The sequence below is a fragment of the Lepisma saccharinum genome, chromosome 4 (genome assembly GCF_977018435.1).
Source record: "Lepisma saccharinum chromosome 4, izLepSacc3.1, whole genome shotgun sequence".
NCBI lineage: Eukaryota > Metazoa > Arthropoda > Insecta > Zygentoma > Lepismatidae > Lepisma > Lepisma saccharinum.
Window position 1 is genome coordinate 62,609,298 of NC_139232.1, and position 12,967 is coordinate 62,622,264.

The 12,967-nt window shown below is 35.6% G+C and overlaps 1 protein-coding gene across 14 annotated transcripts in view; it reads right to left on the reverse strand.

Moving 5' to 3' along the window:
* Positions 1-2,776: 2,776 nt before the first annotated feature.
* The window catches only part of RhoGAP19D (Rho GTPase activating protein at 19D), a 252,436-nt gene continuing 242,245 nt past the window's right edge, over positions 2,777-12,967 (reverse strand). For 12 of the 14 annotated variants that reach the window (XM_083120612.1, XM_083120610.1, XM_083120614.1 and 9 more), the window contains 3 exons: positions 11,966-12,086; positions 6,146-6,387; positions 2,777-4,058 (listed from right to left, as the gene is read on the reverse strand). In XM_083120612.1, the coding sequence (XP_082976738.1) occupies positions 3,321-4,058; positions 6,146-6,387; positions 11,966-12,086 (1,101 nt within the window). In that variant the 3' untranslated portion in view covers positions 2,777-3,320. Of the gene's footprint in view, positions 4,059-6,145; positions 6,388-8,493; positions 8,573-11,965; positions 12,087-12,967 lie in introns of those variants that run through there. The other 2 variants (XM_083120615.1, XM_083120616.1) reach the window with 2 other exon arrangements.

Here is a 12,967-nt window from a genome sequence, read left to right on the forward strand (position 1 = left end):
CCACGACGATGACAATGACCAATCCATCGATTAAGGTAGGTGGAATTCAGATGTTGAATGATCAACAGACTGGAATGAGCAGTTCTACATTTATTGCTTGCTTCATTACTTAATTATCGTGTACTAATTACTGCTACACCACAAATTCATGCAATAAAGTTAGTATCAGCATGTCCCTTCTTGTATTACTTTCACGATTACCATTACATTGCCATATTTTACTTGTTACTGTTTTTGTTTACGTTTTCCTACATCATTTTTATTTCTGTTCATATCTCCATTATTGTTCAAAATCGGACCCATGTTCATAAGAACTTTTTTGCTTAGAATCACCCATACTACCAGTTCCCAAAGTATTGCCGCATCCTCCCGGAACACCCTGTGTGTATATACACACACACACTGCTTTCTTTCTGGGAAAAAAAAGGTTCCGGTACTTTTAAAGTTGGTTTTGTAAGTGAGAATTCAGACTGAACTGACATGGGGATTTCACACCAAAGTAAAAGGGAACAAGCGACATGGGCCCCATGCAGTTCTGCATTAAAGTGTTCACTGCACATGCACTAACAACATATCAAGGCAACACAATGCATGGTAAACAACTCAGTACGAGCGACATATTGCCGTGCCACTTTGGTAGGGAATGTCCCCTTATTTCTGAGGGTCAGTTTCCAAGTGATACGTGTCGTTTGTCACTTCGGTCCCCCTCTGTGTTCATCGGAAGTACTATTCAAAACATTGTGGAATGTTCATAAATGATCGAGCATCCATATACCCACACATTTATTTCATTAAAATAAAATGTTGTTAGTTGTATTCCCATCTATAAAAAGGTGCCAGTATGGTATACTGTTGCGTACCACCAGAAAAAAAGCACTGTGTATATATACACACTATATATTTGTAAACAGCACATTGATCGTTTTATAATGGTTAACATTTCAAACACTTCTCATTTGCATCATCAGACCATATGGAGTAGGAAGGAAAACGTCTGCATTGTATGAGGGGTGGTCATAAAGATCATATTATTAACAAGAAGGAAGTGAGCCATGGATACAACACACTTCTTCGAGTGAAGGATCACTTGCTGGAGACCCTGATTGTAGAAGTCAGCAATTTCGGTGAAGTAGTGCAGCACCATGGAAATCACATGTTCATGAACCTGGAAATACTGACCATGAAGTGTGGTCTTAAGGCAAGGAAAGAGGAAATGTACTCTCATGAGCAGAATCCGTAGGTGTGTTGTCTACAAATAGCTGGATACGTTTCCTTAGCATTCCACAATGTTTCTCCTTGATAACCCCTCATAATTTAGTGAGGAAGTTCTGATAATATATCCTGGTGATGGTTTAGCCTTTGGGGGTATAATCAGTATCAGAAAACACCAAGCATTAGAACAAAAACTGATTTAATTTTATTAGTTTATAATAGTTATTATTGTGTTAATATTTAAAACCATAACCATGATAATTATTAGTATTATTTTTATTTCTACTATTCAAGTTTTATTGACAGCCTGACCCACATTTACAGGCACTGGATCTCCCTTCTTGGGAAATGTGACCTGAAGGAACACCGAGCATTGCTGAAATATTGTCTAGGAAGGAAATACACTTTGCAAATGTTAATTCATACTTTAATTAAAGCATAGTTTATGTTTTGTACTAACATTTATTAAGAATAAATAACAAAAGTGATTGGTTTCCACCTACTTCTATTGCCATTGGTTCAGGCACATATTTGTTTACTTTGACACACTACATCAACTGTATCAGTCTTCTTCATGAAGCATGTTGAATCTCATGTTGGGAATGGCCAAAAGGTTGCCTTTGATTCTCTTTTTTAATTAAAATATTTTTTATTATTGTAAGTTGTTCAACGGTAGATGTATACAATTAAATATAATTTCAATATGTGATTAATTAATACAATTAATGGATGGTAATTGTATGCAAAAGAAAAACTACCATCAATTTTACAAATCTCTAACTTTTCCTCACATGTGAAACTTCATCTGTAACCACCGACCCTCTGTGGCAGAGTGGTTAGCACAGCACGCTACGACACCAGGGGTCCGAGTCTGGGCATGGGTGTTCTTTGAGTGTCCCTTCATCAATTTTATCATATTGTCATTCATTCTCATCTTCGCAATTAGCCAAAAGTCCAAAAGTGATAGAAATTCGAAGTAAAATAAACCAAACCAATCTTACACCAGGTTTCACTTCATTCGATGCTGAATGTAGATCATCCATGAATCAAGTATTCTTAGCAAAAACTGCTCATTTCATAAGCAAATTAAGCTTCCTGTTATTGAACAATAGTTACTCTTTGCTTAAAATGTGTGGGAGAGAAAAAAGCAGAAGCAAGCAGTGATCGTTGTTGGTATGTAATTTAATTTAAAGGTGCAAGTAAACTCAGCAGAAATTAACCTTATATGAAAGAGAAAACTTCTGAAAATGACTCACTGTAACAGAGTTATTTTCAGCTGAGTAACTGTTGAACATATCTGTTGTGGTCTAGTCACTAAGGTATCTGACTACATGCGAGGCCTGAGTAGGGATCTAGCATTGAAATTTTTCCTTCAATGCCTTTTCACAAACAGCTCTGGGGCCCAACCAGCCTCTCATCATCTCCACTGTGGCTGAGATCGATAATGTGTAGTGCCTACTTCCACACTCCTATGTGTCTTCATGGCAATGCACAGGGAGAGCCATGACACTTAAGTGTAACTCGGTACTTTTAAACTGTAATTTTCTAAACACCGGGAACATGTAAAATAAAAGTACACACATTTTTCTTTTGTAAAAAGCTGTTATTTACAATATCGCATTCTTATCATACACGCAGCTCTCAAACAGGACACATGAATGTGTATGATTTGGAAACTCTCAATCAAATGCTTTTTATAATATACACATAAAATTAAAATTTTTTGTACAGGGTTTGAAGGCAAGAATATAAACAATGAAGCACCAAACTAAATTTCTCTACATCAGTCCATTCTTTATGATTAAGGCATCTGAAAAGAATTCACTGGACGGCTCTATGCTGCCGTGTCTCCTTTCGAGCAGCCACAAAAGAATGCTCACAAAAAAAAATAGACGGAACTAAAGTTAAAAATAGAATTTCTCGCAAAATTAACAAAACTATACACACACAATACACTTTGCCAATTGCTCCTACATTTAAAACAATCTCATGATTTAAGGTGTGGAAAAAATAAAATCAAATGATTTTCAATATCACAGGATATTTTCTTTCAATAATATTTTCATCAGTCGAATTCGTATTTTTTTGTCCTGATGATCTTGCACACCTCACACATGAGATTCCAAAGGAACTTTAAAGATTCTGGAAGCCAAATTAGGGTCAGGCAAGCTTTGCGGTCGTCCCGAACAGCTTGACAGAATATCTCTTAAGTCTATAGCAACCAGGAACCCTTCATCCCTTGAACTCAAATCAGGAGAGCTGGTACGAAGCTGACATCGGCCTTTGTTTAACCAGAAATTCAACCTCCACTGCTCCTTCATATCTTCGCTCACAATGACAGGTTGCAGGCGATCCCACACAGGCAGCTTGGAATCCTTCTTCGCCTTGTTGTTGCCAGTGTAAACCCAGTTTATCTTATCAAAGTCCTTTGTTCCACCAACAGTGTGTCTTCTTTTCAACGACGTGTTCGGCATGCCGTTCTTCCGCTTGAGTTTTGTAAAAACCGCACCTTTCTCAATGTTCTCTTTCTCTTTAACTTTATTGCTTCGGCTCATCATGTCTTGTCTTCTCTTGCTGTCCTTGGTTTTGTTATTCGATTCGGTTTTCTCAGTCTTCGTCAGAGAATCGGATCTCTTAAGTTTCCCTTCTTTCAACTTGTTGTCCATGGAGTTGTCACCTAAAGTGTTATCGTTCTGTCTGTCCATGTCACTACTTCCACATGAATAAGCTTCCCTTTTCCTACCTCGGCTTCCCTCCCTCTCCCTGTTGTCTGCCGTACTTCGTAACACAGCTTTGCTTGTCTCTGATGGAAGAGCACCTTCTGATCTTCTACTATTGCCATTTTCCTAGAATGAACAGGGAAACTTTGTTAGAAAAAATAGTGATTGGTTACTCTAATTAAAACTCATTTTTTCCACAATGATTTAGAAAAGTAACATTGAAAGCATCCTATGAATTACCTTAGACAATTAACTTATTACATACATGAATTCAGGAAAAAACTATCCAATTGTGCAAAGCAGAAACATGAAACTTCACATAGGTAATAGTTAAGCTGCGTTTACCGCATCCATCATGAATTATCTTATATTTTTGCTTCTACTCTTCAGTGTGTTTACATGACATCTTCATGTGGGAAATGAGTGCATTTGATGGTTATTATGGAAAGAACAAATCAATAATGTTCTAAAACATACAGGTAAAATTAAGAAGTGCATTAGGTATGCAAATATCTGGGCACGTGGCATGGAAGAAAACATCAGGTTAATTATTATTATCCAAGAGCATAATCTGAACTTTTTTGAATTAGGTGGGGATCATTTGAAATAAAATAAAATCGAGTGCTAGTTATCTGTAATTAATGTTGGGGTATTGGTGAAATGAAAAGAATTTTTGTAAAATTGTGATAGAAAAACGAGATATCATAATAATCTTACATTAATCATTCAATAACCAAGCACCCTTCCGTTTGATAAGATTTAATGGATTGGATTATTACCGCTTATCAAGCCAAGAGATAATTTTTTTAAAGTAAAACAAGAACTTATCATGCTGTATCTCTACATGATTCAAATTAAGATAAAACAACTTAATACACAAATCACCACCATTGCCAAAATACTTATCCTTGTCATTTGGGTCAAACATGTGTAATGCATGTATACATTTACAAAATTACAAAGCAATGCTCTTCAATACTTTGCTGCAGCATTAGGTAATTTTCCTTGATATTGTGATAAGAGATTCAATGGAAATAAGAGAAGGAAAGGCTGACATAATATTGAAGTCATTGTTAGCATGATATTGTGTAATGGAATGTTGATGTGCATGGCTAAATAAAATTTGAATGTTCTGATTGATGAGCTACTTACAAGTCATACCTTGTTATTAATTATGCCAATTAATCAAGTCATGGATCAATTTGTAATGATTATGGATTTGAATGAAGTTATTATCCATGTTGGAATTATGATTGATCAAGGATCAATTGCAGATAATTGAAATAATGCTGATATGATATTGACTGTACTCGACACTTCAATGAATTATTCTTGGCTTCATCACATGCTATTTTTGAATTACATTTTATTACTGGTGCATGTTTCGCAATTGTTACACACTCTTTGAGCACAATATACCTATTCATGTTAATTAACGTAAAATGTCTTTGACCACTCCTGCATGGAGACCAGCAATATATTCAGGAAGAGTACCACTTCAATGTGAAATATTCTAAAGTCTGATAGAGATGGATGGTGATGGTTAAGAATTTGAGGATGGTGACTAGAGCTCAGATTTCTAACCTAAGAACTTTAGAAATATGTATACATTTATGCTCTAATATTTCTTGAAATATGACCTGAAAATTACGAAAGGTATGCTTTTTACAACATGTTCTTGATACTATGAGATACAACATAAAGGTTTATTTTTTTTGTGAATAAAAAGAAAAAGTGCTTTTTATTTTAGTTTGTACTAACAATCTAATGTGGAAAAATGTAAATTAAAACTGAGGAACCTTTATTTTTTAAAAGTTTTTCACAGGACCAAGATGAAAACTTAAATGCAAAATCGAGGCAAGTTTTACATTTTGCAGCATTAAATGTATAATGCTAATGCAGGAAAATGTAAAATCAGGATTCCACTGTATTTCATTTTCATGCTTTCCTTCATGGTACATTTCTAATAAATCCCATTATTTCCTTTTACATTGGGGGCACAAGCATAATTTTATGAATGGTATCTGACGAAATGTTAAAAGCTTCATAAATATGATGAAAAATATGTTTACATGTGACCAGTGTCATTACGTTCACATGAGCCAAAAAGTGATAGGCAAGCATCAGCACACAGAACACGATAAAAATATGATACAAAAAAATCCAATCCCAAATGATGGTCAAGATACCTCAACAAGGACAACCTTACATACCTTAGATGCTAATTCTCTCCTCTCTAAAGATCTGCTTTCTCCTCGATGCAAGCTTGGATCTCTGTACAGTTTCCGCTGTGTGTCCTCCTGCGATGCACGGGCTGATGAGTTCCCTAGTTGTTTATCTTCTGTGTCATTCAGCTGCCCAGTTACTTCTTTCTTTTCTGCCTTATATTCGGAATTAAGCAAAGATTTTAATTTTTCCTCAAAAGTTGATGTGAGACTAACTACAAGGTCACTCCCTGTAAAAGAAAAAGAAGCATTGTGCTAAATAAAATTAAATGTGTTTTGCATGTATGATAAGGATAAGTGCAAAAACAGCATGTAGTTGTCCAACCTACTAATACCTGTAAAGTGAAATTTGTTAATTTGCATGATACAACACGTAGAGAACATACAATGTAAAATATGGTCAAGAAATGTGCTTGTCAAGTGATAAAAAGACGACCTCATGGATTTTTCTTCTGAAAAACAAAAATTCAAAATAGCTTTGAGGCCTGACTGTAAATCCAAATATTGTGTTCTCGAATTTCTGACAGTTACAAAATATTATAATGATGAATGAATGAATACATAAATAAATAATAATAATAAAAAACATTTTATTACTGTTTGTTTTGGATGGGAAATTCAAAAGTTAATAGATACCGTGGCACAATTTCATACAATATGCCAATAATTTCTTATTTTGTATTTATGAGTTTATAAGTCAAATGCATTACAATTTACAATATTGTCAATATATTGAGGCCACCTCCCTCACCACAATTTAGTAGTTAATGCTGTGGAAATTATTTCAGCAAGAATACAATTTACTTTGAATTGTTGGTTGAATAAACAATGTGTAGTTTGCTGTCTTGATCTAAACACTCACTGGCCAAACAATCTCACTACCAGGGTCAGATTAAGATGAAATTGGGCCTGATGCTGCCCATAGTATACGTTATAGTTATGTCACAGCGCAAAGAATAAGAGTAACTGTATAATAAGTAACGCTGTGTCTAGGTGTCTGAAATTGGGGCTCCAAATTTTATTCTAAGATTTATTTTCAGGTTAATATAGCAAAAGAAAACTGTTCGGCTTTTGGAAAATTCTCGTCTGTTTTCATCTGTGCCTATTTCAGCAATGGGCCTAATGCTGCAGGATCAATAACAGCCACCTTAATCCATCACCGTTCACTACACAAAAGAAGGAATTCAGAAAAACAGTTGATGAAGTGAAATTTGTTAATCTGTACAACACAGGCAGGGAACATACAATGCTGTTAAATAGATGGAATGGCAAAAGGGGTTGTAATGTAACAAGGTTTTGCGAATTTTATGTGGCCATATGTGACTTACCATTAAAATAGACTAGCAAGGCAAATTTCCTTCTTACTTACAAAATAACAATACTGTCCTCTATACTTACTGGAAACATACCAGCAATTAACCTTAGAACTTCAGCTTTACAATGCATTATTGCTTTTCTTATGCATGAGACAATTGAAATGTCTAATGATAATAAACACAGCATAAACTGGAATGAATCAGACTTTTTTTCTCCTCTTTCCCAGACTGCAAACACCTATTTTGAAATACAGTAGAGATAAAGTCTCATACAAGAGCTGCAAAAGTTCCAGGAAGTGTTTGAATCATGGAAGAAATGTAGTAATTCAAGTATTGTCAATAGAGGGGACTACTTTGAAAGGCACAGGGCAGATCCAAGTTTTAATAGCACACGTTCGAGCTTTTCCTGAACAGCCATTGTACATGCACACTGGTAATGGACCCTTCTCCTCAAATCACAGGTTGATGCTGAAACGGTTGACATAAATGTGGGCATTAACTTACTATTTGACATATAAACAGTAGAAACATGTGTCATTAAAAATATTTCTAGTACAAAAAAGTAACATGAAAAAATTATATGGTGCTATCACAGCCTAGTTAATCTGTGCCAAGTGTAAAAAAAATCAAAATATTAAAGCAACTGCAAACACACTACACAAAAATTGTCAATTCACGAGCATCCATGACTGATTTATTAATAACAATAGTTCAAGTGAGAGCAAAAAACAACACAGTAAATGGGTGTAGGAAGAACAGACGAGGTTTCCCCCCTTTCTCATTATTATTATTATTATTATTATTATTATTTTGGTTACTGTCAAGTCGGGTTGCGAGACTTTTAAAACCACAGAACATGACAACAGCACACGGCAAACTCAACATGTTCAAAGAAGTGAGGTGCTGAAAAAAACACAAGCGCACACAGTTGCACAAATGCACAAAACACAAACAGTGTGCAGGTGAAGCTTGTAAGCAGAACACAGAATGCATGAGCCTGGGAACTTTGGACACCCTTACCTCCAATGTTGCTTAAAGGAAGTTTGACCTGAAGAAGTATATTGATAGGAAGCACCCAACATTCTCACCCTGCGCCTGCCTGTATGGAGCAAAAGTCTTTGGTAAAACACTGTCAACACTGACACAAAGTTCAAACTGTTCCCCACAGCACATACACAACACAATTTACTGTCACCAAGCTCTATTACACAGCCCTTAGTTCAACAATCTTTTGAAGCACTTCAAAAACATACAACTTTCTTATTTCAGTATATGCACTTTCTTACTTTCCTTTCTGTAATTCACACTAAATGGTTCTTGAGGGATGCATTTTTAATGATGTAGGCAGTACTTTCTTTGAAGTTATTTGGTTAATTTATTGCATTAAAAAAAGTTATTTGAGTCTGAGATCGTAGGAGGTTACTCTAATGACAAGATCAATTGTTCAGTGTCATTCCAGACTTTCCAGAACAAATTTTCCAAATTTCATTATGTACCCACACATTTCCTCCTATTTTCGAGGAAGTTTTCTAATCAAAAATAATTTAAAAACTGATCTTCCTCACATCTCAATCATTGAAACTAAATCTTACCTCAATTCTCTAACTACTTCAGAGTTCAGATTAATTTGTATAGTTTGAGAATTACATGTTGTAATGCTGTGCTGACCACAATGATCAATTAACTTGAATTTTTGATATGAAAGACCTCATCTGTTATATGAGAGATCTAGAGAATGCTTAAACATCCTAAAAGAAACAACTTAGGAAATGTGCAACTGTAATACGTTCCATGATACTAATCCGAAACTTGCACATCAACATTTCATTGGTTACAGATTCTTGAACAAATTGTAATTCTGACCAATCAGGCTAGTTTATACTGCAGTAACCTTGTATGTGATAAGTCTTTTACCCACATTTTGCAACAGCAATACCAATATTTTCATTGAATATATATACAAAAATATATAACTTCAGCTGTTTCTGAAAAATAGACAATGGTGACTTTCTGTTGTTTGGATGCAATATATAATGAACCAATCAGGGTTATTGGTGTACCACTAGGCCAGTATCCAGTAGTTCTTTCAATCAACTAAATTTTCTATCCATCTATAGCAGTTTCTGAGATAAGTGATTATAAACTAGGTTCAATTGCTGACTAGCACAGGCAAATGGATGGATTGATCGAGTAAGTGCACACTGTATCAATCAGACTTCTATCAACTCTCCAAATTTCCTATTTATAGCTTCAAAAAAAGTCTCAATATGAATTAACATCTGATTAATACTCGTGCATCAAATTTCATGCTTGCAGCTACAGTAGTTTTTGAGATGCTCATGGCTGATAAGAATGTACACATAGACTGGATGAATGGATGTGACCTATGCGAGGGATTATTCTTTCGGCTTTTGTTAATCGGTACGCTATACTGATAAGTATGCTTTTTGCACACATACTTTGTACAAAGTTTGTAGACACTCAAGAGACCAGTATAATGAACATATATTATGATATCTATGAATGTTTTACCAGTTTATCTTCAGAATGAAGTCTCGGTGCAGCTAAGTTTTCATGTTTGTGATAAATTTCACATATAATCCTTACTGCCAATAAATCTACAATAATTTTCAAACTTCAAAGACCTTGTATGGCTAACATAATCAATCAGAAACACTGAGCGTAGCATTATACATTATCTCATTCTGTACCCCAGGGTTTAATTGTACAATAGGTTCATACTTCATGAACCTATGAAGTGCTCATATACTATAAATGTCTTGCAAACTGAAATGTTACTCGAAGTTAGACCTCTATGTTGTGCAAACTGTGCACAGAGTGGACATGTGCATGTAAAGGTGGTGCATTTTTACACAGCAAACAAAAAAAATCTACATTATAATAGATGAGTATGAAGATGTGGAAAAATGTGGCAGTCGAGAACCATTAAAAGGAGATCGAATCACTTCCATGGATCCTTAGTGATACTATTTCTATCTAATCAGATAATCTATGAGAGTTATCAAGAAACTAAGTTCCAATTGACTTTAAAAACTAAACAAAAAAAGCAATTATCACACTACTTTATTGTCACTGGATTCTACATACTGTCAACTACTTTTTGGTGCAATGTCCAGCATTGTTGAGACACTTCTCAAAATTGGGTACCAATTTCTGTGACCTCCCATGATATCATGTTCCTGTGGTAGCACTGCAATCATGACTGTGAGCACGTTGGTAATCCACACATGCCATTGTGAGGTAAGTATTGCACCACATGTGAAATGTAGTCTGTGAGGATTGGGAAATTGCATGTTAAATGAAGGTGACATTTACAATACACATAAAAACATGTAGAATACATATCATACGTTAAAAAATGTGTAAAATATGTAAAAATGGTCCATGGACTACAGTATCACTGCCAAAAAGGACCATTAAACTAAATTACTCCATGGCGGAACAGCGATTTTAGGACAAATGCCTACTAAGTAGCTTTCACTTTTTCTGGCTCTTGATATTGGAGTCTGCTACCACTGGTTTCAAGTAGCTCACTCGGCAACTGTCTTCACAATGCTTAGGGATGAAACCCAGGACTGCTCGCACCAAAGGTGAGAGTAATAGCAGTTTGGCAATGGAAGATCTGTACAATGACCATTGCAACTCACAACTCATGTGAAGAGTGCTTTGGAGGTACAGATACAGTGTGTTACTTGTTGACCTCTTGCTTCCAGGCTCAACAATCAATAGATATGTCAACTGTGCGACACTACAGAAACTGCATCACGTAATCCATGAACCTAGCCACGTCCTGCAGTCCAAATACAAAACCCCATCACAAGATTTGGCTGGTAACAATTTGATCACCTACTCTACAGCTCAATCTGGCAGCAAGTAATTTTCATATGTTCCTGCATCTACAAAAGTTCCTGGCAGGCATTTCCTTGAACAGGATGATCTCAGACGAGCTGTGAACACCTGGTTTTGATCACAGGTATCATTCTATGGCTGGGGGTACAAAACCAGGTGTTCAGTTCAGACAAATGCATCAACAACAGTGGATACTACATTGAAAAGTAGTAGAAGTCCTGTAGAATCCAATGACATTTTTAATTTATGTTTATAGCTAATCAATCAGAATTTACTTTATGAATACGAGATGAACGTGGAAAAGTGTGGACTACAAGGGCAAGTAAATGTCAAATTAAAATATACTCATGAGGCAATAAATAAGTATTGTATATAAGTGTTGTAAAAGAAATTGATAGTTGTTGAATTTCATTACAATATTACTGGCAAATAAGAGAGAAGTTTCCAGCGCTACGTCATATCAAGAGGTGTTGGTTTGACCTGATAAAATAAATGTCATTCTTCTTTAAGTAAAAAATGTGATAATTTACAATCCAGAAATCTCACAGATTTCCTGACTTGGAGAAATAAATCTTTCAATTAGTACAGCTAGAAGCAAATAGGTAAACTACGCTCAACTTACCATCATCAGATATGTCACTGTGTGGTCTATCTTTATTTTCAAGGCCGTACGCTTCTTGCAAAGAATCCAAAGATCCGCAACGAATTGTACTAATTGGTTGAGGCTGCAGAACAGTGTCAGCCTGTAAAAGAAATAAATGCATTAAAAAAATTACGTAAGAGGGCCAGAAGGGCTAAAACTACATAAACAGGAAAAACATTATACATATTATAATGTGTAACTATGTACTACTTTGCTGCATCCCCCATTGTAAGGATGGGACAAAGCAAATTTCAAATGTATGAATATTGGATGAAAGTCTCGTATCAGAATGAGTATTAAAATCGGTTAAATCCTGACCCAGTACTGTTTCTTGCTTGCAAAATTTTGATCATAGAAATCAGTGAAGCGTTGTACTGTAAGGAAAACCTAACAAATGTATTTTGAAAACTGTTTTATTGCAATGATTTCAATTAACTTTACTCCTCATAAATAATTTGACTGCTGCAAAGTGCAGGTACCTGTAACAGCATCTAATCAGGAAGCACATGATATTCAGTATAAGTACAAGGTGGTGCAGGGAAATGGGAAATTTTGAATCTAGGATTAGCAACACTGTAGCGCTGGCATTTGTTCGGGACCGATGCATCATCATTGAGAAGGCTTTGCATTTAGTAATGATGGTGCATTGGAGTGGTGCAGGACATTCATTCACTGTGAAAGCATTTTATAAGAACAGTGATAGTGTGAATGCAGCACAAAGGGTATTTCGGCAGCATTACAAGCTAGGCAAAGGGTATTTTGGCAGCATTACAAGCTAGGACATCATGATCGTGTCCCATTGGCTCACACGATTACAACCTGGGTGCGTAATTTCGAAGAAACTGGTTCAGCCTTGAAGAAGAAGCCCCAGGTGGCATTTGAACAGTACGTATCCCAGAGAATATGGAATCAGTTCAAGCTGTCATTGAGAGGAGCCCTTGCCGTTCCGTTCAACAACATACATCAGTGCTACAGTTGAGT